At 45.2% G+C, this 27,879-nt stretch overlaps 1 protein-coding gene across 1 annotated transcript in view; it reads left to right on the top strand.

Annotated features, from left to right (window-relative positions):
• The window catches only part of DYNC1H1 (dynein, cytoplasmic 1, heavy chain 1), a 100,611-nt gene that overhangs the window by 5,077 nt on the left and 67,655 nt on the right, over window positions 1-27,879 (top strand). The window contains 21 exon segments of the mRNA XM_011991795.1: window positions 2,573-2,746; window positions 2,984-3,239; window positions 3,547-3,733; window positions 6,191-6,462; window positions 6,554-6,781; window positions 9,099-10,175; window positions 10,874-11,053; window positions 11,970-12,119; window positions 16,089-16,235; window positions 19,053-19,193; window positions 19,557-19,733; window positions 19,867-19,977; window positions 20,062-20,181; window positions 21,918-22,157; window positions 24,612-24,767; window positions 24,908-25,021; window positions 25,566-25,676; window positions 25,756-25,965; window positions 26,147-26,293; window positions 27,132-27,298; window positions 27,387-27,560. Of these exon segments, the coding sequence (XP_011847185.1) occupies window positions 2,573-2,746; window positions 2,984-3,239; window positions 3,547-3,733; window positions 6,191-6,462; window positions 6,554-6,781; window positions 9,099-10,175; window positions 10,874-11,053; window positions 11,970-12,119; window positions 16,089-16,235; window positions 19,053-19,193; window positions 19,557-19,733; window positions 19,867-19,977; window positions 20,062-20,181; window positions 21,918-22,157; window positions 24,612-24,767; window positions 24,908-25,021; window positions 25,566-25,676; window positions 25,756-25,965; window positions 26,147-26,293; window positions 27,132-27,298; window positions 27,387-27,560 (4,539 nt within the window).

Here is a 27,879-nt window from a genome sequence, read left to right as displayed (position 1 = left end):
TGTTAGCCAGAGTGGTCTCAATCTCCTGACCTCGTGATTCGCCCGTCTCGGCCTCCCAAAGTGCTGGGATTACAGGCGTGAGCCACTGCGCCCGGCCAACAACTATATAGTTTTACGTTGTGTTAGGGATTTTAAGTAATCTAGAGATGATTTAAAGTATACTGGAGGATGTGCATAGGTTATCTGCAAATACTATGCCATTTTACATAAGCAACTTAACATTTGTGGATTTTAGTGTCCCAGGGGAATCCTGGAGCCAATTTCCCACATACACCAGGGGACAACAGGATGTCTGATTTTTCATTATTACGAATAACTAGTAAACATTCTATGTACAGGTTTGATTCTTTTTAGGATAAATCCTAAAGACAGCATTACTAGTTCACATGCAAAACCTTAAAATTTTTAATGCATGTTACCAGATTTTCCACCTTTCAGAAAGATTGTGCTAATGTATCCTAGTAGATATATCCAGATTTAAATATGTAAATGTCATAATTGATTCTGCATTTTTTAAACTTATTTTGAATAATCTCAGGTTACAGAAGAGTTGCGTGAATAGTATATAGAACTCCCAGATATCAGTTGTTAATGTTTGCCACTTTTGCATTATCATTTTTCCCCTGAATCATTTGACAGTTAGTTATAGACAATATGCTCCTTTATCCCTAAATACTTGTGTGTATTTCCTAAGAACAAGGACATTCTCATTCATAGCCTCAGTACAATGATCAAATTCAGGAAGTGTAAGATTGCTGCAGTATTATTCTCTAATTATAGTACATGTTCAGATTGTCTCAATGATGTCCCTTATAGTAATTTTCCCCTGATTCAGAGTCCGGTCCAGGATCACACTTTAGTTTCTTGTCACTCTAAATTCCTTTAATCTGGAGTAGTACTTCAGCCTTTGTGTACCTTTTATGACACTGACATGTTTGACATTTGCACACGAATAGCTTCATGGAACTGTTGGGTTTGCCCGATGTTTACATTCAGGTTAGACGATTTTGGCAGAAATACTATTGTGACTTCGTTCTTTCTCAATATGTTACATCAGAAAGCTTCATTTACTTTACAGTTATATGAAGTTTTTTGGGGTTGTTTGTTTTGAGACAGAGTCTCACTCTGTCGCCAAAGCTGGAATGCAGTGGGGCGATCTTAGCTCACTGCAGCCTCTGCCTCCCAGCCTCGAGCGACCCTCCTGCCTCAGCCTCCTGAATAGTTGGGATTACAGGCGCCTGCTGCCACACCTGGCTAATTTTTTTTTTTTTTTTCTTTTTGAGACGAAGTCTCACTCTGTCGCCCAGTCTGGAGTGCAATGGCACAATATCAGCTCACTGCAACCTCTGCCTCCCAGGCTCAAGTGATTCTTCTCCATCAGCCTCCCGAGTAGCTGGGATTACAGGCATGCACCACCATGCCCAGCTAATTTTTGTATTTTTAGTATAGATGGGGTTTTGAAGTTTTCAAATAACTTTTTGAAGTTATTCGCCCACCTCGGCCTCCCGAAGTGCTGGGATTACAGGTGTGAGCTACTGCACCCGGCCTAATTTTTGTATCTTTAGTAGAGATGTGGTTTCGCCATGTTGGCCAGGCTGGTCTGGAACTCCTGACCCCAAGGGATCTGCCCACCTTAGCCTCCCAAAGTACTGGGATTACAGGCATGAACCACCACACCTGGCCTGTGAAGTATTGTGTATAAAGTACTGGCAAGGGAATTAGAAAATTCAAATTTTATTAATTACCTTAAAAGCATTAATTTAACAAACTTTGAGTGCCTGTTGTGTACAAGGTGTGGCAGTAGGTATAGAGTAATACACAAATAAAACCTGCAGTATAGAGTAACACACAAAGAAATAAAACCTGTTTCCGTTCTCAAGAAGCTTGTCTTTGGGAGAAAGATTGGCAGATACGTAACTAATTGTAATGCTTGTCAAAATACAATGGAAACATGAAGATTGGAGAGATTGCTTCTGGTTAGGGGAAGCCCACGGAAGAGGTCACACTGGAATTGAGTTTTGAGGGTTAGAATTTCAGCAGATGAATATAGATTTCGTAAGCAAAGGCACAAAGCACATGATGTGTTTAGGGAATGGGACATCTGGTCTAAGTGGTGTCTCAGGGTGGGAAAAAGGATACATAGCAGGAGGTGAAACAGAAGAGTTGGTTAGGACCAGGCTAAAGGGAGCCTGGAATGCCCTCTTGTCACTTTAACCAGCGAGCAACTTTTGTTTACTTAGTACAGTAAATAAATGTTACAAATTAGTGTAAGATCAGATTTAAGTACTACTTGGCTCATAACTTGTATTTCTAGGGCAGGTTAGTTTTAGGCCAATATTATGAATTCAGCCCATGTATGAGACAAGTTAACTTTGCCTGGTTTCGTGTTTGTTCACATTCTATAACCATAACCTTGATTCAGTAGCTCTCACGTATGTACTAAAGAAAGACAAGCAGTGCATTTCACTATTAGAAAAACAACACTTCAGTGTATTCTTAGTATGATTTTTAAGTTAATAAGCCTAATTAGGAGTGTAACTTTTCTAATTTCTTGTTTTATTTTTCTTTCTAGCTTGGCATTCATTAAACGTACTCCTGTGATTGATGCCGATAAACCCGTCTCTTCTCAGCTCCGGGTCCTTACACTCAGTGAAGACTCGCCCTACGAAACATTGCATTCTTTCATTAGCAATGCGGTGGCTCCTTTTTTTAAGTCCTATATTAGAGAGTCTGGCAAGGCAGACAGGTAAAAACCAGTTTTCTTCTGTGGTTTGAATGTTATATTTCACCTAATGTTCACGAGATAGTGTAGAACTCAGTGTAAAACTTGGGAATTGGGAGGGTAAAGCTAGTGAACCAAGGGGATATAAACCCTGTGCATTAATAAATATGTGTGTCGTTGCTATTTGACAGACCTGAAATGATAGACTCTCCTTGGAGACCAATAGCACACTAAATGTTGAGGTATGCAATGTCATTTCAGGGATGGTGACAAGATGGCTCCTTCGGTTGAAAAGAAGATTGCAGAACTCGAAATGGGACTGCTTCACTTGCAGCAAAATATTGAAATTCCGGAAATCAGCCTGCCGATTCATCCCATCATCACCAATGTTGCAAAACAGTGCTATGAGCGTGGAGAAAAGCCGAAAGTTACAGACTTTGGTGATAAGGTTGAAGACCCGACATTTCTTAATCAGTTACAGTCTGGAGTCAACCGCTGGATCCGAGAAATTCAAAAAGTAAGAGCACAGGATTGAAAGTTATGTAAAATATGTTACTCTTTAATATGTTTGGGTAAGCTGATCTGGATTTTGTCAGTGAGGTAAATTACGTGGTAACGTGTTAGTGGTGCCTCCTCTTGGTGCTGAGACTGTTCAGTGTAGGACGAGCCTTGGTCTAGGCGGAATGGTCAGGGGACAGCGTGAGATTGCTTCAGTCGGCACCCTGATAGAGCATTGAGCATAAAATTGCGTTGTAATGCATGTGTTTAGTTAACGATATCTCTACCTTTAGTGAATACCCTTGGATGTTATTTTATTTTCAAAGGTGACCAAACTGGATCGAGATCCTGCATCGGGAACTGCCTTACAGGAAATTAGTTTTTGGCTAAACTTGGAACGTGCGTTATACCGCATCCAGGAGAAACGGGAGAGCCCGGAAGTTCTCCTGACTCTGGATATCTTGAAACATGGCAAGCGCTTCCATGCCACCGTCAGTTTTGACACTGACACAGGTAACAACTAGAACTAATAATCTGATCAGTAAGTTATTGATCTGGCTTTTATGAGATCTTACTTGATAATTTAAATGAAAACTATAATTTTCATAGATGTACTGTCATTTTTAACGATTTCCTCTTTTACATCACATCTTATCTTTTCCCTCAGTTCCAAGTAATGAAAATTATTCTCCTGCACACTTAGCTTTCCCCTTTCCCTTCAGGGGTTTTAAGAATGTGAAACAGTCTCTAGGTATGAGCACAGATTCCTTCTTGTTTCCCACTGCACGGCGCCATGAGTCATCTCCATGAGTCAGCTGTACTATTGGCACAAAGTCAGGTGTGCTTTTGACAGGCCAGGCAAGAAGGTGGTTTCAGTAAAGCAGTTCTGTTTGCCCAGAGGGTTGTGGAGAAAGAACTAGTCCGTACCACTTTCTCTTCTTCTTTTTACTTGCCCCTTTCTCTTCTTTGTCTTCCTTCCTATTCTGATAAGTGGCCAAAATGAATTTAGTTTTCTGAGTGGAGAACAGTGCCAGTGATGTTGTTTTGTTTTGTTTTGTTTTTATTTCTTTTTAAAATTTTTTTTTTTTAAGAGATGGAGGTCTCACTTTGTTGCCCAGGCTGGAATGCAGTGGCATGATCATAGCTCACTGCTGCCTAGAGTTCCCAGGCTCAAGCAATCCTCCCACCTCAACCACCCAAGTAGCTGGGACTACAAGGGATGCACCGCTATGTCCAACTAATTTTTTAATTTTTGTAGAAATGGGGACTTGCCATGTTGCCCATGCTGGTATCGAACTCCTAGTCTCAAGCAGTCCTCCCGCCTTGGCCTCCCAAAGTGCTAGGATTACAGGCATGAGCTACCACTCACAGTCATTATTATGATTATTTTTAAATTCTTTTAAAAACTTTAAAACTTGGCTGAGCTGCGTGAGCACGTACTAGCTCTACAGTGTTTGAACAGGAGGCATTATTAGGCATTTCTGTTCAACTCTGTGCTCGCAGAAGACGTGTTAGAACAAGTAATTAAGACAGTAGCCGTTGTCATGTTCTCACTTCCCCCAAAAAACGTGTGGTACCCGCGTCTTAAATGTCAGAGGAAACTGCAAGTAGAAACCTTCTGGTTACTTGATCACATTGCACGCGTTACCTGCACATTCGCTATGCTGAAATGTATACTTTGATTTTTTTAACACCTCTGAAACCTTTGTGTTTTTCCTAATACTTTTTTTGATCTTATGCCAAAGAAAGTCAATAAATAGATTAGGATCCAAGCACTTTCGTGATTCCATGTCCGTAGTTAGTAATACATTCACCTAAATTAAACCATGAATGTAAAACTTAAATTTTAATGTTCTCACGGATAAAATTTTAGTTCTTCTAAACTTAATTGTGACTGATAGAACGTTGAAATAATATAGAACAGGGGTCCCCAACCCCCAGTCCCCAACTGGTACCAGTCCGCAGCCTGTTGGGAACCAGGCCATACAGCAGGAGGCCAGCAGCAGTGAGTGAGCGTTACTGCCTGAGCTCTGCTTCCTGTCAGATCAGTGGCAGCATTATATTCTCATAGGAGCACAAACCCTGCTGGGAACTGCGCACGCGAGGGATGTAGATTGTGCACTCCTTGTGAGAATCTAATGATCTATCCACTGTCTCCCATCACATCACCCCCAGATGGGACTGCCTAGTTGCAGGAAAACAAGCTCAGGGCTCCCACTGATTCTACATTATGGTGAGTATGTAATAATAATAATAATAGAAATAGGCTGGGTGCGGTGGCTCATGCCTGTAATCCTAGCACTTTGGGAGGCTGAGGTGGGCGGATCATGAGGTCAGGAGATTAGGGCCATCCTGGATAACACAGTGAAACCCTGTCTCTACTAAAAATACAAAAAACTAGCCGGGTGTGGTGGCGGGCGCCTGTAGTCCCAGCTCCTTGGGAGGCTGAGGCAGGAGAATCGCTTGAACCTGGGAGGCAGAGGTTGCAGTGAGCCGAGATCACACCGCTGCACTCCAGCTTGGGCAACAGAGCAAAACTCCGTTTCAAAAAAACAAAACAAAATAAAATAATAGAAATAAAGTGCACAATAAATGCAATGCACTCAAATCACCTGGAAACTACCCACCCCGCTGCCCCCCGAACCGTCTGTGGAAAAATCGTCTTCCATGAAACTGGTCCCTGTTGCCAGAAATATTGGGGACGCTGATGTAGAAAGCAAAGCAAGGTAAATTCTCTGAGGCTGCCACCTTCAGCCTTTAGAGTGTATGTGAGTTGGCTCATACTCTTAAATAAGCAAAAATGGAACAACGCTAGGGTTATCCTGTTAATAACGTTTTTTCAAACGTGAGTGGTTTTTGTCTCGCTAGATCTTTTGCAACATCAAAATGTTCCATTGTAATTGCACATTTTAGTTCACTTAGTTTTGTTACTTTATGTGAAAACCATTAACTCTTTCTCTGTTAATATAGGTCTAAAACAGGCTTTGGAAACCGTGAATGACTATAATCCTCTGATGAAAGATTTCCCTCTGAATGATTTGCTGTCTGCCACAGAGCTGGACAAAATAAGACAGGCACTTGTTGCCATTTTCACCCATTTGAGAAAGATCCGAAACACAAAATATCCTATTCAGAGGGCACTGCGTTTAGTGGAGGCAATTTCAAGAGACTTGAGTTCTCAATTACTCAAAGTATTGGGTACTAGGAAATTGATGCATGTTGCTTATGAAGAATTTGAAAAAGTAAGTTTGAATATATTAGAAAACTAACCTCAAGACATTTAGATGAAAATATGTCTTAATAATAAGCCTCATTTTTGAAATTATGTCCTAGGTTATGGTAGCATGCTTTGAAGTTTTTCAGACTTGGGATGATGAGTATGAGAAACTTCAGGTATTGTTGAGAGACATCGTCAAAAGAAAAAGGGAGGAAAATCTGAAGATGGTGTGGCGTATCAACCCTGCCCACAGGAAGCTGCAGGCTCGCCTTGACCAGATGAGGAAATTTAGACGCCAGCATGAACAGCTGAGAGCTGTTATCGTCAGGGTCCTGAGGCCGCAGGTACGATTTGCATTCTAAAAATTTGTGGGTTTTTTTGTTTGTTTGTTTTTTGAGATGAAGTTTCACTCTTGTTGCCCAGGCTGGAGTGCGGTGGCGCAATCTCGGCTCACCGCAACCTCCGCAACATCCTGGGTTCAAGCGATTCTCCTGCCTCAGCCTCCCGAGTAGCTGGGATTACAGGCGCCTGTTACCATGCCCGGCTAATTGTTTATATTTTAAGTAGAGATAGGCTTTCACCATGTTGGCCAGGCTGGTCTTGAACTACTGACCTTCAAGTGATCCACCTGCCTCGGCCTCCCAAAGTGCCGGGATTATAGACGTGAGACAGCGTGCCCAGCCTGTTTTTGTTCGAGACAGTCTCATTCTGTTACCTAGGCTGGAGTACAGTGGAGTGATCTTGGCTCACTGCAGCCTTTGCCTCCCGGGCTCAAGCAATCCTCCTGCCTCAGCTTCCTGAGTAGCTGGGACTATAGGCACACCCCACCATGCCTGGCTAATTTATTTGTGTATGTAGCAGGGGTGGTTTGTAGAGGAGGGGTCTCACCATGTTGTCCAGGCTATTCTGGAACTCCTGAGCTCAAATGATCCGCCCACCTCAGCCTCCCAAAGTGCTGGGTTTACAGGCATGAGCCACCACGCCCTGCCCGTAAGCATTGTTTTAATGTGTTTTTTGAAAAATTACTTCTTTTTGTTGTCCTTAGGATCTAGTGATTCTGTATTTATGTGTGTTTGTGTGTGCGTGTGTGTGTGTGTATATATATATTTGAGACTGAGTCTCGCTCTGTCACCCAGGCTGGAGTGCAGTGGTGTGATCTCAGCTCACTGCAAACTCTGCCTCTGGGGTTCAAGCAATTCTGCCTCAGCCTCCAAGTAGCTGAGATTACAGCTGCCAGCCAGCATGCCCAGCTAATTTTTGTATTTTTAGTAGAGATGGGGTTTCACCATGTTGGCCAGGCTGGTCTGGAACTCCTGACCTCAAGTGATCCACCCGCCTCGGCCTCCCAAAGTGCTGGAATCACAGACGTGAGCCACCATGCCCAGTCCATCCAAATCTTAATTAGTGTTTTCCATCCATTTGTCCCTTCCTCCATCTTGCAAGGACCCTAGAGTCAGACTTCCTGGGTTCTAAATCCTAATTCCACCATTTAGTAGCTCTGTGACTGGAACACTTTATTTAATCTCTTTTTCTGAGAGTCCTCTTCTGTAAAACATGGATAGTAATTACATATACCTGAGATTTATTAAAATAATTAAATGAGTAATTTCTTTATGTATTTTTTTTTCTCTTCTGAATTTATCTTTCATTCTTCTTTGTTTTCTGAGACGGAGTCTTGCTCTGTCGCCCAGGCTGGAATGCAATGGCATGATCTTGGCTCACTGCAACCTCCACCTCCCAGGTTCAAGCGATTCTCCTGTCTCAGCCTCCCGAATAGTTGGGAATACAGGCACGTGCCACCATTCCCGGCAAATTTTTTGTATTTTTAGTAGAGCCGGGGTTTTACCATGTTGGCCAGGCTGGTATTGAACCCCTAACCTTGTGATCCATCCTCCTTGGCCTCCCAAAGTGCTAGGATTACAGGCGTGAGCCACTGCACCCGGCCTATCTTTCATTCTTCTTCACCAGTTCTTCTTTAAAAAAAATCTGCTCCAACGAAACCATATTGTCTGAAAAACCTTTGTAGTACAGAGTTAAAATATACTCTATAGTATGTTACTTGGCGTTGCTAAGTTGTGGTTCTAAAGTGTTTGACTCAAAGTTTAAAAATCCGTATTGCTAATTGGTAGCTTTTGTGTGGTATATACAACAGAATTTTAAAAGTCTTCCAGGCATGGTGGCTCACACCTGTAATTCCAGCACTTTGGGAGGCTGAGGTGGGAGGATCACCTGAGCCCAGCAGTTAGAAGCTGCACAGAGTGAGACCCTGTCTCATAAAAAATAAAAATAAAGTTTATTTTATTTATTTATTTGTTTTGAGACAGAGTCTCATTCTGTTGTCCAGGCTGGAGTGCAGTGTTGTGATCTCAGCTCACTCCAGCTTCCACCTCCTGGGTTCGAGTGAGTCTCCTGCCTCAGCCTCCCAAGTAGCTGGGATTACAGGCCTGCATCAACACGCCCGGCTAATTTTTGTATTTTCAGTAGAGATGGGGTTTCAGCATGTTGGCCAGGCTGGTCTCGAACTCCTGACCTCAGGTGATCCACCCGCCTCACCCTCCCAAAGTGCTGGGATTATAGGCGTGAGCCATTGTGCCCAGTTTAAAATAAATTTTAAAGCCTTCATTGGTCAGCATTTCTTGATGACGTATCTTTCTCCTTTAGGTCACAGCAGTTGCACAACAGAATCAAGGAGAGGTCCCCGAACCCCAAGATATGAAAGTGGCTGAGGTTCTCTTTGATGCTGCAGATGCGAATGCCATTGAGGAAGTAAACCTTGCTTATGAGAACGTCAAGGAAGTGGACGGGCTGGACGTTTCCAAAGAGGGCACGGAAGCCTGGGAGGCTGCGATGAAGAGGTACGATGAGAGGATCGACCGAGTGGAGACCCGGATCACTGCTCGCCTTCGAGATCAGCTTGGCACAGCCAAGAATGCCAACGAGATGTTCAGGATTTTCTCGAGGTTTAATGCGCTGTTTGTCAGACCTCACATCCGTGGGGCCATTCGCGAATACCAGACCCAGCTGATCCAGCGTGTGAAAGATGACATCGAGTCTCTTCACGACAAGTTCAAGGTCCAGTACCCACAGAGTCAGGCTTGTAAGATGAGTCACGTTCGTGACTTGCCCCCCGTGTCGGGGTCTATCATCTGGGCTAAACAGATCGACAGGCAGCTGACAGCCTACATGAAGCGGGTGGAAGATGTCCTTGGCAAGGGCTGGGAAAATCACGTGGAGGGGCAGAAGCTGAAGCAGGATGGAGACAGCTTCCGTATGAAGCTCAACACACAGGAGATCTTTGATGACTGGGCAAGGAAGGTGCAGCAGCGCAACCTCGGTGTCTCGGGGCGCATTTTCACTATTGAAAGTACTCGGGTTCGGGGCCGAACTGGAAATGTGCTTAAGCTGAAAGTTAACTTTCTTCCTGAGATTATCACACTATCCAAAGAAGTCCGGAACCTCAAGTGGCTTGGTTTCCGAGTCCCACTGGCGATTGTGAACAAAGCCCATCAAGCGAACCAGCTTTACCCATTTGCCATCTCACTGATCGAGAGCGTTCGTACCTATGAACGGACCTGCGAGAAGGTGGAGGAGCGGAACACCATTTCGCTTTTGGTGGCTGGCTTGAAAAAGGAAGTGCAGGCCCTGATCGCAGAAGGCATTGCGTTGGTGTGGGAATCCTACAAACTTGACCCGTACGTACAGCGCTTAGCAGAGACTGTCTTCAACTTCCAAGAAAAGGTATGCTCTCGTGTAATCCTCAGGTGTCCTGGTAATGAATGAGGCACGGTAATAGCGAGCTCAGCTAAAACACCAGGTCTCCCGAAGAAGGCATGCATGGTTGATGCAGCATACGGCCGTGTGAGCTGCAAGGGAGGACGACCCTTTGTACTCACCAGGCTGTTAGATGGTGCTGGGGCTTCAGGGAGGCCATTAAGTAACAACCTGAGTTTAGAAACAAGTGGAGAGCTAAAGGACACAGGAGTCTGACAGAGAGCAGAATGCAGTGTTATTGCTGATGCAGCTGAATGCAGAGCAGGCTCTAGGTCTGCAGCCATGGAGGCCTGCTAATGACCTACCCAGAGCCCGCGGCTGCCAGCAGAGCAGATGCATACGACAGCAAGGCTGGCTCACCAGTCACAGGAGGAGCTGAACAGAGCACGTTTGTTTCCTTCTCCCACATTTACCCGTCAGAGGTCACCCCTCCCGTGAGTGGGAGTAAGGGAAGAGAAGCTGGGGAGGCTCCATGCATTTTCCTTCCCTCTGCAAGGACATGCGAGTGGGGATTAGTGTTCTCACCCCAGCAGCTAGGATTAGCTACTTATGGAAGAACTGCCTGGAGCATTTGTCAATGTATAATACCCGAGGAGAACGTTGTGTGAGGATAAAGGAACAGAGTGTGAGTGGGTGTTTTACATATTAAATATTTCTTCCTTCAGGTGGATGATCTGCTGATCATTGAAGAAAAAATAGACCTAGAGGTCCGTTCCTTGGAAACTTGTATGTATGACCATAAGACATTCTCAGAGATCTTGAACAGAGTCCAGAAAGCAGTGGATGACTTAAATCTGCACTCCTATTCCAATTTGCCCATCTGGGTCAACAAGCTTGACATGGAGGTAAGGGTTAGAATTTGCTTGCGTGTTCCTCCTTTTTCTTCTGCTTACCCTCCAGTAAGTTTATTAGTTTGTCACTAAAAAGTATTTTTCCCTGGAAATTATCTGTGATAGTTCACTTCCCCTCCAAAATCTCTCTCATTTAACTAATGATAGAACTGAATTGTGGCCAGGCACAGTGGCTCATCACGCCTGTAATCCTAGCATTTTGAGAGGCCGAGGCAGGCAGATCGCTTGAGCCCAGGAGTTCAAGACCAGCATGGGCAACATAGCAAGACCCTATCTCTACTATAAATACAAAAACTTAGCCAGGTGTGGTGACGAGCACCTGTAGTCCCAGCTACTCAGGAAGCTGAGGCGGGAGGTCACTTGAGCCCAGGAGGTGGAGGTTGCAGTGAGCCGAGATTGCACCACTGCACTCCAGCCTGTGTGGCAGAGTGAGACCCTGTCACACACACACAAAAGGAACTGAATTATGATACTGCATGTCAGTACTCACATCAAGTTTAAGTTGGAAGCAGGGAGACAAGAGGGAGGAGAAAGTGCTCCCTTTATTTGCTGGATATTTGATAACTTCCTATTTGCCCTTCCTTGCTTTTCTTCACGCTTACCAATCCATTCCTTTTCTCATTGGTGGACTTCAGAGAGCACGCCAGAGGAGAGTGCTGGGGAGGAGGATATTTTATAGCAGAGGTTACAGGTTGTGAAGGATTGGTGATTCGGTGTCCAAAGATGGAGAACACAACCTAACAAGTGATCTGCGGCTGGGAGAAAGTGAGATTCTGAGAAGAGAGAGATGAAGGTTTATAGTTAGGAACTGTGTATCTTTGATCTGAAACACCTACCACTTTCTAATTAACTTGCTTTGTGAGCTAACTTTTAGAAGAAACACTATTCTCTGATATAACATTGTGTGTAGATTGAAAGAATATTGGGCGTCCGTCTGCAAGCTGGCCTAAGAGCTTGGACCCAGGTTCTTCTTGGACAAGCTGAAGATAAAGCAGAAGTTGACATGGACACGGATGCTCCACAAGTTAGTCACAAGCCTGGTGGAGAGCCAAAGATCAAAGTGAGTACTTCTGTGGCTTTCTATTTGCTAGTAAGTACAATAACAAAACTCTCCCGTTAAAAAGCACCTATGAAAAGGTCACTTAGTGTGGACACCTGGCAGATGCCACCTTAACCAGGTGATGAAGGTCAGCCTCACCCGGGCGATGCGCAGGTGTCATGTACCCTCCGATGTGATGTGATGGGAAGGGAAGGGCAGGTCACCTCTGCGCTCCTTTTCCAAAATCCCTCACTCTCATGCGAGATGTTAACATTAGAGAAAGCTGGTGGAGGGTATGTGGAAACTCCTTGTACTTCCCTTGCAACTCTCCTGTAAGTCTAAAATAATTATTTTAAGTCCTAAAAAATGAAAAATTAAATTTTAGAAAAGAAAACTACACTGTGGCAAAAAATGTCTTACCCAACATTCATGCAGTAAATTATTTCAAGAACTGCAGGTAATCCACCAGAAGAAAGTGTTCAGACCGTGACGTTGAAACGTACTCTACTGTTTTAACAAAGGTCTCAGTCCACATCCCTGGGAAGAAGGTGGCACACGGTGGCCACCGCACAGAGTAGTAGTCTGTGCCTCCCGAGCCATCTCTTCCCCATTGGTGTGGAGCTTAGCAAGCTTTCTACACAACTGAATGCTTCTGTCAACTAGCACTGTGTAAGCAGCCCTATCTGCTGCTGTTGGTGTGGTTACGAAGGAATCCACCTTACAGTAAGTGTTTGTAGTATTTGTGTTATATTCACCAATAGAAAGGCCTCACAAAACAGTAAAAACTTTGATCTGGGAGAAACAGTTGGCTTTGTGTCCCTACCTACACTTTACCTTTTTATTTTTTTCCCTTACACTTGAAAAATGTTTTCATTTTTGAATATTTCTATTTTTACCTTTGACTATTACTATTATTGGATATTCATCCCCAGAGCATACGTTTTAGAATACCAAGTCCCAGAGAAGCAAATGAGTGTTTCTGAATTGATACAATTACAGTCATGCACTGCATAATGACATTTCAGTCAACGACAGACCACATATACAATGGTGGTCCTGAAGATTACAATACCATATTTTTACTGTCCTTTTTCTTTTTCTTTTTTTTTTTTTTTTTGAGACAGAGTCTCGCTCTGTCGCCCAGGCTGGAGTGCAGTGGCCGGATCTCAGCTCACTGCAAGCTCCGCCTCCCGGGTTTACACCATTCTCCTGTCTCAGCCTCCCGTTACTGTCCGTTTTCTATGTTGAAATATGTTTAGATACACAGATACTTACCATTGTGTTCCAGTTGCCTGCGGTATTCAGTACAGTACCATGCTGTGCAGATTTACAGCCCAGGAGCAATCGGCCATGCCACGTAGCCTAGGTGGGCAGTCAGCTCTGTCAACTCGACTTGTGTAGGTACATGCTGTAGAGTTTGCACAGTGACAGAATCGCCTAACCGTGATTCTCAGAACTTGTCCCTGTTGTTCAGCAACACATGACTGTCTAGTGGAGACTAAGTTGGAATTCTTGTTTAGCTTAAAGCACTGGCAGGTGGCACAGACTTACCTGACCTTGGTCAACCTAAGTCATTGCCCGACAACTGATAACCTGACTTGTGTCACTGCTTCAGTGGTGCTAGTTTCTCAGGTCTCAAGGTCATTATATTGAGACCGTCATATACTTATGTCCCATCAGATGAAGGTTCGTTGAGTACCTGTTATCCTTAGAGCACTTTCGTTATCCTTAGAGGACTCACTGGTTTCTTTTCATAAGGAAAAAGCCCCTCTTCTTAAAGAGCACTTTGCAGACGTTTCACTCCTTTTCCAGTAAGTTTGAGGTAGGAGCTTTTACCTTGTAGCAGAGCAGTATTAACATGTAGTTGGTTCACCTGGGAGACAAAGAGGCTGGCCGTGGGGCTGACCGTGCGGATGCAGGTCACACTGAGTGTGGGAGAAGGTGTTGTGTAATGTGCTGAGGCGGCCACCTCAGTGGAGAAATGGAAAGACTCAATTTTAAGCTAATGTGAAATCAGAGAATGCTGTAATAAATAAATGCCTTAAGAGTATTCAAAATATGCTTCCATATTTCAAAATATAAAATGTAACATGACAGGAGATTTTGCGTTTGACATTGGGTCTGGGAAGGAAGGGCCAGACCTTGGAACCTTTGGAAGCTGCTGTGACAGGTCTTGCAAGGCTAGGCCTAGGCTTTGGTCTAAAAGGAACATTTAAAAAGTTGCCCTGTAAAGTTATTTGGTGTCATTGACCAATTGCATTCCTGCTAAAAAGCAAGAGGCACCGTTGCCTGGATAATAGAGGATGTGTTTCAGCCCTGAGATGTTCGAGTTGAAGAGCTCAGTTTTCCCTGAGCATTTCTCTGTTTTTCCAGTTATCCCCGAAATTTCTGTGTATTATGTTTTTGGGGAAGTGAGGTGTGCTCAGTTTTTTAATCTAACAACTAGTTTTGGGGACTTGCCCACATCTCTGGAATTTGAATGGGGATTGTATCCCGTTTTACTGTCTTTTAGGTTTACATTTACCACGTTTCTCTTCTCTGCTCCCCTTGCCCACTGGGGACTCCTCTTTGGCTCCTTGAAGTTTGATGCTTAGAGTTGGAAGTCCAGCAGGCAGGTGATCATGCTGCAAGCTCTTTCTGGACCTCTGGCAAAGGGAGTGGTCAGTGAAGGCCATCGTTACCTTGGGATCTGCCAGACTGGGGTGTTTTCAGTGTCTGCTGTCCACAGCTCTCCACTGTAATCCGAATACTTTGCCGTGCACTAATCTCTTTGGAGATAAAATTCATTAGTGTGTTACTAAATGTTAATTTTCTTTTGCAGAAAATACAGTACCGTGTCTTAATTAATTATTAATATTTAAAATATTTCATTCCTTAACTCTCCCTCATTTGCTTTGCCCACAGCCTATTCAGTTCCTTTTTTGGCAGGATTCTGCAAAATGTGTCTCACCCGCTACTGAGATTGTTCAGCCTCTGATGTATTTGTATTGATTTGTTTCTGGTGGTAGCTTGTCCTGAAATGTGTGTAGAAAGCAAGTGTTGTATGATAAAATTGTTGTGTAGTGCGTGCTGTGTGGAGTTCGGAGGAAACCAGACTTAGTGATTAACGGTGCCAGAAAATGCAAGTGGCCGGCCATGGTTCAGACGGCAGTGGTGCTGTTCCTCTTGTGTGGCCTCTTAGACTTCTGTTGCCCTAAAATTCCGTTTTATTGGGAACCCATTTTTCCACCTGGTCTTTCTTGACAGGGTTTTTTTCTATTTTAAACAGTTTCTAAGTAAAATTCTGTATTTCAAGAGTGAAAAAAAAAAACCCCCCACACACAAATTAGCTGGGCATGGTGGTACGTGCCTGTAGTCCCAGCTTCTTGGGAGGCTGAGGCAGGAGAATGGCTTGAACCCGGAGGCGGAGCTTGCAGTGAGCCGAGATGGTGCCACTGCACTCCAGCCTGGCAACAGAGTGAGACTCCGTCTCAAATAAAACAAAAATAAAACCAAAACAAAAATTAGCTGGGCGTGATGGTGCATGCCTGTGGTCCCAGCTACTTGGGGGGCCGAGGCAGGAGGATTGCTTGAGGCCAGAATGTCAAGTGAGCCATGTCGCCACAACACTCCAGCCTGGGTGAGAGAGTGAGACCCTATCTCAAGAAAACAAAAACCAAAGGACTTGGCATGGTGGCTCACGCCTGTAATCCCAACACTTTGGGAGGCTAAGGCAGGTGGATCACCTGAGATCAGGAGTTTTAGACCAGCCTGACCAACATGCTGAAACCCATCTGTACTAAAAATGTATAATTAGCTGGGTGTGGTGGCACATGCCCATAATCCCAGCTACTTGGGAGGCTTAGGAGAATCACTTGAACCCCGGAGACAGAGGTTGCAGTGAGCCAAGGTTGCACCATTGCACTGCAGCCTGGGCAATTTCTGTCTTAAAACAAAAAAAATTGTATTGCAATAGATTGCTGAGTAAAAAATGAAACCTTTCTTTCACAGAATGTTGTTCATGAGCTAAGAATAACCAATCAGGTAATCTACTTGAATCCGCCAATTGAAGAGTGCAGATACAAGCTGTATCAGGAAATGTTTGCCTGGAAGATGGTTGTCCTGTCTCTCCCCAGGATCCAGAGTCAGAGGTACCAGGTAAGCCTTTGGCGACTTGAAGCACACGCCTCTGACCAGGCTTCTCATGGGGTCGTGATACCACTTCTTCATGGGGCTTCTTTACGTAAGCTCTTGATGTTGTTTACAAACTCCAGACATCCCAGGGGAAAGTTAGGGAGGCTTTTTGTGCCCTGACCTTTTTTTCCAGCTAGTTACTTGGCATTTGTAGCTTGGTCTCAGTAGTCTCTTTGAACTTCTGTCCATGAGCTTCTTTGGGAATCTCAATTCCTGCTTCTCCCTCTCCTCCCCACCTCCCACTTTTTATTAGGGGAATTTTAAAACATACACAAAAGTTGAGGGAATCAAGAGCCCCCCACCACACAGCTTTATCAATATGTGGCCAATGTTATTTATATTTTCTTCCCTACCTCTCCACCCCCACCAGATTATCTTAAAGCAAATCTCAGATATAACATACTCGTGGTAAATTTTTAGAGCAAAAGGAAAGCTCAAAAGACCATTTAGTCCCCAGTGTCACTTCTAAACAGAACCAGTGGCTTTCAATAAAAAGATGGCACAACTTCTGCTATTGCAGACTCTTCCAGAATTTAGTGATCTTGTTAAGACAGTATCCCTTTTCTTAACTTTGAACATAAACTCAGATCTTTTAGGATTTTTTTTGAGGTAGTTAATTGCCTATGGCTAAAATCATGGTAGTGTTTCACCTAATGCTGGGCACTGTCCAGCTAAGCAGAGCCAAGCTCTGGATATTGGCTTCTGCCCTTCAAGGAGTCCACATACAATTCTTAGCATCTTTCTCATCATGCTTCTGTTTTTAACCAGCCTTGTTTCTGTTTGCATCATTCTCTTGCTTATCTCCAAATTTAACAAACTAAAGCCAGCAGTCTCCTTGTTCCCTAGAGCCCATCCCCTCACTCTTGTTCAGCTGTTCTTCCCTCTCTTCTGGGTCTTCTTTGAGTACCTAAACGGGACCCCACGTCCCCCGCAATCTTCATAAGGAAGCTCCCTTCTCAGGCGCTCATCCAGCCTCCTCCAGCACTGCTCTGTGTGATCGCCCGCGGTCCCACCCTGCTGACTAGTGGGCTTCTCTGTCCTTGCCTCACCTCTTAACTGCAGGATTTGATGGAAGCTGCCTCCTGCGTGATGCGCTGGACTCTTCAGAACACCGTGCCTCCTGGTTCTCCTCCCACTTCAGTGGCTAGTCTCCTTTATTGCTTCCTCTTTTGGCTTCCCCTTAAACTCCCTCTAAATGTTCCATTTCCTCTCCACTCCTGTGCACTGTCTTTGTGGTCTCATCTAGTCTTATTGACTTTAAATGCCACCTGCAAGCTGACAACTCTGTGTTCATATCTCCAGCTGACCTTTTCTCCCGATCCAGGCTTGTCTGGCCAGCTGTCAGCATGGCATCTCCACTTGGCTGTCTGGGAGTGGAGTCACACTGAGCACCTGTTGAGCCCTGCCTCCCCGAGTTTGATCTTCCCTCAGTCTTTCACTTCCCATCCTTCAGCTCATTCAGGCCAAAAATCGTGGTGTTGTCCTTGACTCCCATTGTGTGTCTCTTGAAAATGAATGCTGAGCTGTTCACTGGACCCACTCCGTACAAGATACCATCACCTCTCACTTGAATTATTAATGTTCCCTCCTATCTGTTCTCTCTGCCTTTGCCTCCCTAAAATCTGTTTTCAACACAGCAGCCAAAGCAAGTCTTAGATTCTGAGTCAATCCTGACACTCTTTTCAGAGCCCTTGAATGACTTCCTATCTCACGCATGAAAACCAAAGCCCCAGCGGCTTGCTGGGCCCCGTGTAATGTGCTGCTTATTGTTTCTCTGACTTCAGCTGCTGCTGCTGCTTCCTTCACTGGCTCTGCCCCATCACACTGCAGTCTTGCTGGTCCTCAAACATGCTGGTAGACTCTTGCCCCTACGCCTTCACATTTGTTGATCTCAACTCAGAATCCTTGGCGGCAAATATTCACAACTTACCCCTCCCCTCTTCCTGGTTTCTCGCAACTTTCCCCTTCTCAGCGAGGCCTTTCCTGACCTCACTATTGAAAATGCAGCCTTCAGGCCGGGCACGGTGGCTCAAGCCTGTAATCCCAGCACTTTGGGAGGCCCAGACGGGTGGATCACGAGGTCAGGAGATCGAGACCATCCTGGCCAACACGGTGAAACCCCGTCTCTACTAAAAAATACGAAAAACTAGCCAGGCAAGGTGGCGGGTGCCTGTAGTCCCAGCTACTCGAGAGGCTGAGGCAGGAGAATGGCGTAAACCCGGGAGGCGGAGCTTGCAGTGAGCGGAGATCCGGCCACTGCACCCCAGCCTGGGCGGCAGAGCGAGACGCCGTCTCAAAAAAAAAAAAAAAAAAAAGGAAAATGCAGCCTTCCCCGTGCTGCGCCCACACTCCCTCTCCTCCTCACTCTGCTCCATAGTTCCCTCTCACCACCTGACATTCTGGCGGTTTTGCTTATTCCCTAATCACATCTCTCGTAGAGTGTAAGCAAGCAGGGGTTTTTTTACCTGCTTTTTGTACCTAGAATAGTGTCTGGCACATAACAGGCACTCAGTTAAAATGAGCAAATGGCTTCATGCACTCTTCAGCTGTTTTTGCATTGCCACATTTCTCTGTTGTCATTAATGTGTCTTGTATTGGTTTGATGAATTAAATATAAGTAGGCTTTCTGGTTACTTGTGGCCAGGGTAAGTGGATGTTACCCCTTAAATGCCATTTTGGCCATGAGCTTTTTTTCAGTTCATTTTATTTAAGTAAAAGGTGACACTTAGATTACCGCTTTCATATACACTACTTGCATTCATTTCGGCTTTGGTTGGCCAGGTGGGTGTACATTACGAATTGACTGAGGAAGAAAAATTCTATCGGAATGCTTTAACACGGATGCCTGATGGCCCTGTTGCCCTGGAAGAGTCGTATTCTGCTGTCATGGGCATTGTAACTGAAGTTGAGCAATATGTCAAGGTAAGAAACTCCTAATTTCATTCAAATATGCATATGATCTATTCTAGACGCTTAAGAGTACAAGATATAAAGAACATGGAGCTAAAAGGTCTTGACTGTATGTGTGGTTCGCTGGATTATATTTGCTCTTTCAAAGCAGAGAGTAAATGCTAGCATACATCTTTTGGAGTTTTAACCATGACATTCGAGAATAGTAAGTTTTATTCTTTTTTGATATGAAAATTCTGAGAATCTCAAATGAGAATTTCTCTAACAGTGGTGAAAGACATGAACCTTCTTAATGGAAAATGTGAACGTCAGAGGTGCTAGTATTCTACAAAATGAAAACTCAAACTATTATTTAACTGTGTTCTTCATTTGCAGGTTTGGCTTCAGTATCAGTGTTTATGGGATATGCAAGCTGAAAACATCTATAACAGACTTGGAGAAGATCTCAACAAATGGCAGGCTCTCCTGGTCCAAATAAGGAAGGCCAGAGGAACCTTTGACAATGCGGAAACCAAGAAAGAGTTTGGACCAGTAGTTATAGATTATGGCAAGGTGAGCACTGCTACTAGTTGAAAGGTATCAAGGGAAGTGTAAAAGCAATATTTCTGTTAGACTGATACTCATTGGAAGGATAAATGCCAGCAGAAAAGAGCTGATGATGTGTTGTGTGCTGTTTCACCCTCAGGTACAATCTAAGGTGAACTTGAAATATGACTCTTGGCATAAGGAGGTTCTTAGCAAATTTGGGCAGATGCTAGGATCAAACATGACGGAATTCCATTCCCAGATCTCAAAGGTGAGGACATAAGATTCTGTCTCTGTAACCAGTCTACTAGTAAACCCCGGCTCTGTGATGAAATGCTCCCCTCTCTCTGAACAGTCCCGCCAAGAGTTGGAGCAGCACTCAGTAGACACAGCCAGCACCTCCGATGCAGTGACCTTCATCACCTATGTGCAGTCTTTGAAACGGAAGATCAAGCAGTTTGAGAAGCAAGTTGAGGTGAGCTCTATGAATATTTAAAAATTTTCAGCTGGGCGCCATGACTCACGCCTGTAATCCCAGCAGTTTGGGAGGCCGAGGCGGGCGAATCACAAGGTCAGGAGATCAGGACCATCCTGGTTAATGCGGTAAAACCCCATCTCTACTAAAAATAGAAAAAATTAGCCGGGTGTGGTGGCGGGTGCCTGTAGTCCCAGCTACTCGGGAGGCTGAGGCAGGAGAATGGCATGAACCTGAGAGGCGGAGCTTGCAGTGAGCCGAGATGGCGCCACTGCACTCCAGCCTGGGCAACAGAGAGCAAGACTGTCTCAAAAAAATAAATAAATAAAAATTTAAAAATCACACTAGATCTCTAGTTTAATTTGGCTTCTATAGTATTTTGCATTCTGAGAGAATGACCTGACTCAACCCTTAAGGCACTCTTTTCTTAGTATGGCCCACAGATCATCTCTATTACAACAGCCTGATGTGCTTGTTAAAACTCAGTGCAGGCCAGGCGTGGTGGCTCACGCCTGTGATCCCAGCACTTTGGGAGTCTGAGGTGGGCAGATCACCTGAAGTCAGGAGTTTGAGACCAGCCTGGCCAATATGGTAAAACCCCATCTCTACTAAAGATATACAAAAAATTACCTGAGTGTGGTGGCACGTGCCTGTAGTCCCAGCTACTTGGGAGGCTGAGGCAGGACAATCGCTGGAAGCTGGGAGGTGGAGGTTGCAGTGAGCTGAGATCGTGCCAGTGCACTCCAGCCTGGGTGACAGAGCAAGACTCCATCTCAAAAAGCTAAATAAATAATGAAAAACTCAATGCAGATACTTGTCATCTGGGTTTTTCTGTTTTTTGTTGTTGTTGTTTTCCGAGATGGAGTCTCGCAGTGGTGCAATCTCGGCTTACTGCAACCTCTGCCTCCCAGGTTCAAGCAATTCTCCTGCCTCAGCCTCCCAAGTAGCTGGGATTACAGGCGCCCACCACCATGCCCAACTAGTTTTTGTATTTTTAGTAGAGACGGGGTTTCTCCATGTTGGCCAGGGTGATCTCGAATTCCTGGCCTCAGGTGATCTGCCCGCCTTGACCTCCCAAAGTGCTGGGATTACAGGCGTGAGCCACCATGCCCGGCCAAGTATCCTTTTAATAACTTGGAATAAAGGGTGAAGCCCAGCTCTACCTTGCTTTGTATCCTGTCCGGGGCCATCTGGATGCAGTGGAGTGCAGCACCCAGACTAGCTGCAGTGGGCTCTCAGAGGAAGTCGCCCTCTGGCCACGATGTCTTAGGATGAATGGTTTTAGGAGAAGAGCACATGTATTGATCTTGTGTGTTTTGTTTTGTTTTGTTTGAGGCAGCATCTCACCTGTCACCCAGGCTGGAGTGCAGTGGCAGGATCCTAGCTCACTGCAGCCTCAATCTCCTCAAACCTCCTCAAATCTCCTCACATCTCCTCCTCCGCCTCTTGAGTAGCTGGGCTTACAGATACATGCCACCATGTCCGGCTGATTTTTTTATTTTTAAGTAGAAACGAAGTCCTGCCATGTTGCCCAGGCTGGTCTTAAACTCCTGGACTCAAGCAATCCACCTGCCTCAGCCTCCCAAAGTGCTGGGATTACAGGCGAGAACCACTGTGTCCGGCCAGTCTTGCATGTTTTATAGCTATCGAGTGCCTTCTCTTTCATGGGGCTCTAATTAATAATTTCTATCATTGTTGTAGAAGAAAAAATTTGATTTGTTTGTTAACTCTCAAAGCTCTACCGCAATGGCCAGCGCTTACTGGAAAAGCAAAGATTCCAGTTCCCACCTTCCTGGCTTTATATTGACAACATCGAGGGAGAGTGGGGAGCCTTCAATGACATCATGCGGCGAAAGGACTCTGCCATTCAGCAGCAGGTGGCAAACCTGCAAATGAAGATTGTCCAGGAGGATCGGGCCGTGGAAAGCCGCACCACCGACCTGCTGACTGACTGGGAGAAGACCAAGCCTGTCACGGTGAGTCCCGCCTGTTGGGGACCCAGGAGACTCCTCACCCAGCAGTGTGATTTGGTGACTTTCTTTCAAGCCTAAAAGTCCTTGCTGTGACTGAGCTTTCCAGTACTGAAGACTCTTTTCCTTTTTGTAGTTAAAAAAGCAGATGGAGATAGTAAATGTGAAAATATGAAGCCCAGCTTAGACCTCTTTTTACCCAGAATGGCATTCAGGAGCTGGTTTCAAGGATTAAAGTTTTTCTGTTCTTAGATCATTCATTCTCTTACGTAGATATGCACAGAAATTAGAATTTAATTTCCTGTAGACAAAGGCCAAGCTTCCCACTGCTGCTGCTAGTTAATTTGATTTTGGTTGGATGGTCTCTGGTTTTGCCAGTGCTGCTGGTGGGTTGTGGGGAGGCAGGTTCTGTTGCCATCGTTACCGTAGCCATTAAACCTGCCACCACTCAGAAACTGCCACATCCACTCTTCTTCTTGCATTCAAGCATTTATTGAGCACCAGCTGTGTTCCAGGCATTGTTCTAGGTCGTGGAGATATAGCAGTGAGTGAAAAGGACAGGAGCCTCCTACCTTCATGGAGTCACGCTCAGTGGGAGAGAGAAAAAATGAGCCAGAAGAGACAGGCAAGGCAGGTGGTAGTGCTGCTGCGACAGAAGTGGATGAGAGGATGCTGGCTTGGTGGCTACTGCCGTGCCGGGGAGGGTGGTGTGGAAGGGGGCTGGCAACTCGTGCTGATGGCGGAGGCGATAGTAGATAATGGTGTGTTTGGTTTACTGGGAGTGGAATTCAAAATTGTATGTATTTTATGTTCTGCTCCCCTTGTTATTTGTATTGGTGGTTTCCTAAGGGCGCATGAAATTATCTGGAGAGCATGTAAATGCAAATGCCTGGGCCCTCTCCTCTCTACATGCTGATCCCGTTGGGTTATCGTGGGTCCCAGGCGAGTGGTTTGTTTTCTTTCTAATTTTCAAATTTTTAAATTTTTATTTATTTATGGAATATAAGCATAGAAAAGACAAATGGAAAAGATGTGAACATATTTTGAATATTAATCTTTTTCTCATTTGGGGATGTAAGTTTCCTACAGTAGGCCAGTGACAGATTGAGCCTTCCACAAAGATCTGCTGGTGAATGTCCCATCCTGCCGGTAACCGCTCCCGTGCTGCTGGGCCCCTCCCTGCGGGTTCTACTGTGTCCTTGGTTTTTAATTTTGATTTGATGGTCTCTGCTTTTGTCAGTGCTGCTATTGCTGCTAGGTTATAAGTGCTTGCTCCAGTGGAGGAGTTGAGTAGTAATAGCAAGATTCTGGTCATCAAAATTTGAATATTTTTTATCACCTCACCTTGGTGCCAGTAATGTGTTAGAGTTAAAATTTTTTTTTTTTTTTTTTGCTCTGTCGCCCAGGCTGGAGTGCAGTGGCGCAATCTCAGCTCACTGCAAGCTCCACCTCCTGGGTTCACACCATTCTCCTGCCTCAGCCTCGCGAGTAGCTGGGACTACAGGCGCCTGCCACCACCTCTGGCAAATTTTTTGTATTTTTTAGTAGAGATGGGGTTTCACTGTGTTAGCCAGGATGGTCTCGATCTCCTGACCTCATGATCCACCCACCTCGGCCTCCCAAAGTGCTGGGATTACAGGCGTGAGCCACCACGCCCGGCCAAAAATTTTTTTTGAGGCAGAGTCTCACTATGTCGCCCAGGCTGGAGTGCAGTGATGTGGTCATAGCTCATTGAAGCCTCTGTTTCCTGGGAGCAAGCATTGTAGCTGGAACTACAGGCGTGCCCCGCCATACCCAGATTACTGTTTATTTTTAGTAGAGATGAAGTCCCAGGCTGGTCTGAAACTCCTGAACTCAAGCCGTCTCCCTGCCTTCACCTCCCAAAGTGATAGGATTACAGGCGTGAGCCACTGCGTCCAGCCTAAGTAAAATGTTTTTTGATATCTTGCCTTAGTAGAAAACAGCAATATTTTGTACACCTCTCAACAGTTATCAAAATGAAAAGGAAGTATGCCAGTAGTAGTGTTAATGCTGAAGTAGAGTCTGTTTCTGGTGATTTCTCATTCTTCTCTTAGCTAGGTGACTGATGTAACAACTGTGTTCTCTGGGGAGGATATGGCTGGCAGGCCCCGGGGGTTTGTCCTCTTGTATCACTGGGGATGTGCACTTGAGACCGAGTCTGTGCTGCCTCTTCTCCCACCTTCCAGGGTACTGAGTAAGACAATGGCTAAATCAAGAGATGCTCCACCATTCTATTTTATGTAAAATATTGATGTAAAAATTAAATTCACTACTGTACACACATCCAAAGTGGACATCTTGTTGAATGTTTCCTTATGAAGATGTGTGCAAACAATCCGAAATGTCCAGAAGCCCTGTGGGCTCCATGCGCCATCTTAAAGCCTCAGTGCTCATCTCTCCCGAGACGTTGTGCTCCAATTCTCTGTGCTCTGCTTTCAGGGCAACCTTCGCCCAGAAGAGGCACTTCAGGCTCTCACCATATATGAAGGGAAGTTTGGTAGGCTGAAGGACGACAGAGAGAAGTGTGCAAAGGCCAAGGAGGCGCTGGAATTGACAGATACTGGGCTTCTCAGTGGCAGTGAAGAGCGCGTGCAGGTATGAACCACTGGGGAGGGGTGGAGAGTCCCGCTCCCCACCCGGACTCTGCCATTGACTTTGTTCATCTCCGGGGCCCTGCCAGATTCTGGGGCCATTTCTGTTTCCAAAGTCAACTGCTTTACTACTCTCAATCACAGGTGGCCTTAGAAGAATTACAGGACCTCAAAGGCGTTTGGTCAGAACTTTCTAAGGTTTGGGAGCAAATCGATCAGATGAAGGAGCAACCCTGGGTTTCAGTACAGCCTCGAAAGGTATATCTCATGAAATCGGTGTTTGTGTATGTCTATTTTAACAGTTACAGACCTTATTTAGGAACGTGACAAGCCAAGTTCGTGTATTTGTATCGTGAGTTCATAAGATGTCACTTAATGTCCTGCATGTCATTTACATTATTCGTCCAGAATATTGTAAAACTTATTTTGAAACCTTTTTTTTTTTTTTTTTTTTGAGACGGAGTCTTGCTCTGTCCCCCAGGCTGGAGTGCAGTGGCGCGATCTCGGCTCACTGCAAGCTCCGCCTTCTGGGTTCATGCCATTCTCCTGCCTCAGCCTCCTGAGTAGCTGGGACTACAGGCGCCCGCCACCGTGCCCGGCTAATTTTTTGTATTTTTAGTAGAGATGGGGTTTCACTGTGGTCTCGATCTCCTGACCTTGTGATCTGCCCACCTCGGCCTCCCAAAGTGCTGGGATTAGAGGCATGAGCCACCGCGCCCGGCCTGAAACCATTTTTTAAAGAAATATTTCCATTTAAAGAAATGCCAGCAAGCTAAATAGCATCTTATGTTTCTCTCGACAGCTTCGACAAAATTTGGATGCCCTCCTGAACCAGCTGAAAAGCTTCCCTGCCCGGTTGCGACAGTATGCATCCTATGAGTTTGTTCAGAGGCTTCTGAAAGGTTACATGAAGGTGGGTGACCAGTGTCGCACGGTGATGAGTGTCCATCAGAAATGCACCTGCACAGACACTTCGTTTACTTTCTCCACAGATAAACATGCTGGTGATTGAACTGAAATCTGAAGCACTTAAAGACCGCCATTGGAAACAGCTCATGAAAAGGCTTCATGTTAATTGGGTTGTTTCTGAGCTAACCCTTGGCCAAATCTGGGATGTTGACTTGCAGAAAAATGAAGCTATTGTCAAGGATGTACTGCTTGTGGCACAAGGGGAGATGGCTTTGGAAGAATTTTTGAAGCAGGCAAGTAATAAGACTGAACGGCTGCTTTTATGTTGTGTTCCGGGCTGTTACATGGATCTGAGCTATGTAAAAATGGAGCCTTGTCGTCTGTGGTCCTTTTGGTTCTCATAGTGCTTGGTCCCTTGTGCAACTAGTGGATGCCCACATATTGATAATGTATGTCTTTCTGGTTTGAATTCAGATACGAGAAGTGTGGAATACTTATGAACTAGACTTGGTTAACTATCAGAACAAGTGCCGCTTGATCCGCGGCTGGGATGACCTCTTCAACAAGGTCAAAGAGCACATCAACAGCGTCTCGGCCATGAAGCTCTCTCCGTATTACAAGGTGCTGTCGCTGGGGAAGGAAGCTTGCCCTCCCCACCAGTGGTCTCCCACACTTTCACTGTAATACCTTTTCACTGACAGTTACTAGGTACCTGTTTTTTATTTTATTTTTTGAGACAGGGTCTCACTCTGTCTTCCACGCTGGGGTGCAGTGGTACGATCACAGCTCACTGCTGCAGCCTTGACTTCCTGGGCTCAAGTGATCCTCCCACCTCAGCCTCTAGGTAGTTGGGACCACAGGCACATGCCACCATACTGGGCTAACTTTTTGTTTTTTGTAGAGACAGCATCTCACTATATTGCCCAGGCTGGTATTGAACTCATGGCCTTAAGCAGTCCTCCTGCATCGGCCTCCTGAAGTGCCAGGATTACAGGCGTGAGTCACCACAGCCAGCCAATACTTGTTTTTTTGTTTGCTTGGTTTTTTTTTTTTGAGGTGGAGTCTCGCTCTCACCCAGGCTGGAGTGCAATGGCACCATCTCGGCTCACTGCAACCTCCGCCCCTGGGTTGAAGTGATTCTCCTGCCTCAGCCTCCCAAGTAGCTGGGATTACAGCTACGCGCCGCCATACCTGGCTAATTTTTGTATTTTAGGTCGAGACAGAGTTTCACCATGTTGGCCAGGCTAGTCTCAAACTCCTGACCTCAAGTGATCCACCCACCTCGGCCTCCCAAAATGCTGGGATTACAGGTGTGAGCCACCTGCACCCATCTACTTGTTTTTTACAATGTGAATGAGATTACTTCATGAGATCCTGATCTGCATTTTTCAGTGAGTTTTGGCATGTCTGTGAGTAAAAGGGTTAGCAGTTTACCTCTGCCCTCTTGTCTGTCCACCAGGTTTTTGAAGAGGATGCACTCAGCTGGGAAGATAAGCTGAACAGGATCATGGCTCTCTTTGATGTGTGGATTGATGTGCAGAGGCGGTGGGTCTACCTGGAGGGTATCTTCACAGGCAGTGCAGATATCAAGCACCTGCTGCCAGTGGAAACCCAGCGGTTTCAGAGGTATGGCCTCCAGCCCGAGAGCCAGATTTGCCAGCAGCTGGTAACTACTCTGTGCAAAGGCTGACGCATGTTTTAATTTCATTTGTAGCATCAGCACTGAGTTTTTGGCTCTAATGAAAAAAGTGTCCAAGTCTCCCCTTGTTATGGATGTTCTGAATATCCAGGGAGTACAGAGGTCTCTGGAAAGATTGGCAGACCTGCTAGGAAAGATCCAGAAAGCATTGGGAGAATATCTGGAAAGAGAGCGGTCATCTTTCCCCAGGTAAGATCCTTGCTTTGACTTGGCCTGGAGTCAAGCTGAATTTCAGTTGTGCATTTTTCCAGCTATCTCCTTTCCCTTCTGGGCCTCTGTTTGTTAGTTTTGACGTCAAGGATTTTGTTAGCCGATAATACATATAATGATTACCATTCCCTTCCCTGTCATGCAGTGATTACTAATTGTACCTACCTTGGATTTTTTAAATTGTCCTACCTTGGATTTCCTAAGTCTTTAATTTAACTATCATCTACCCTCCAAGGCAGCTTGCATGGCATCTCTTCAGTGTTTATCGCTGGCAGCTTTCTTTTTTTTTTTTTTTTTT

The sequence above is a fragment of the Mandrillus leucophaeus genome, unplaced genomic scaffold, assembly GCF_000951045.1.
Source record: "Mandrillus leucophaeus isolate KB7577 unplaced genomic scaffold, Mleu.le_1.0 Scaffold4, whole genome shotgun sequence".
Lineage (NCBI taxonomy): Eukaryota > Metazoa > Chordata > Mammalia > Primates > Cercopithecidae > Mandrillus > Mandrillus leucophaeus.
The sequence above is the reverse complement of the archived record's forward strand: the minus strand, read 5'-3'. Positions and strand labels throughout refer to the sequence as shown.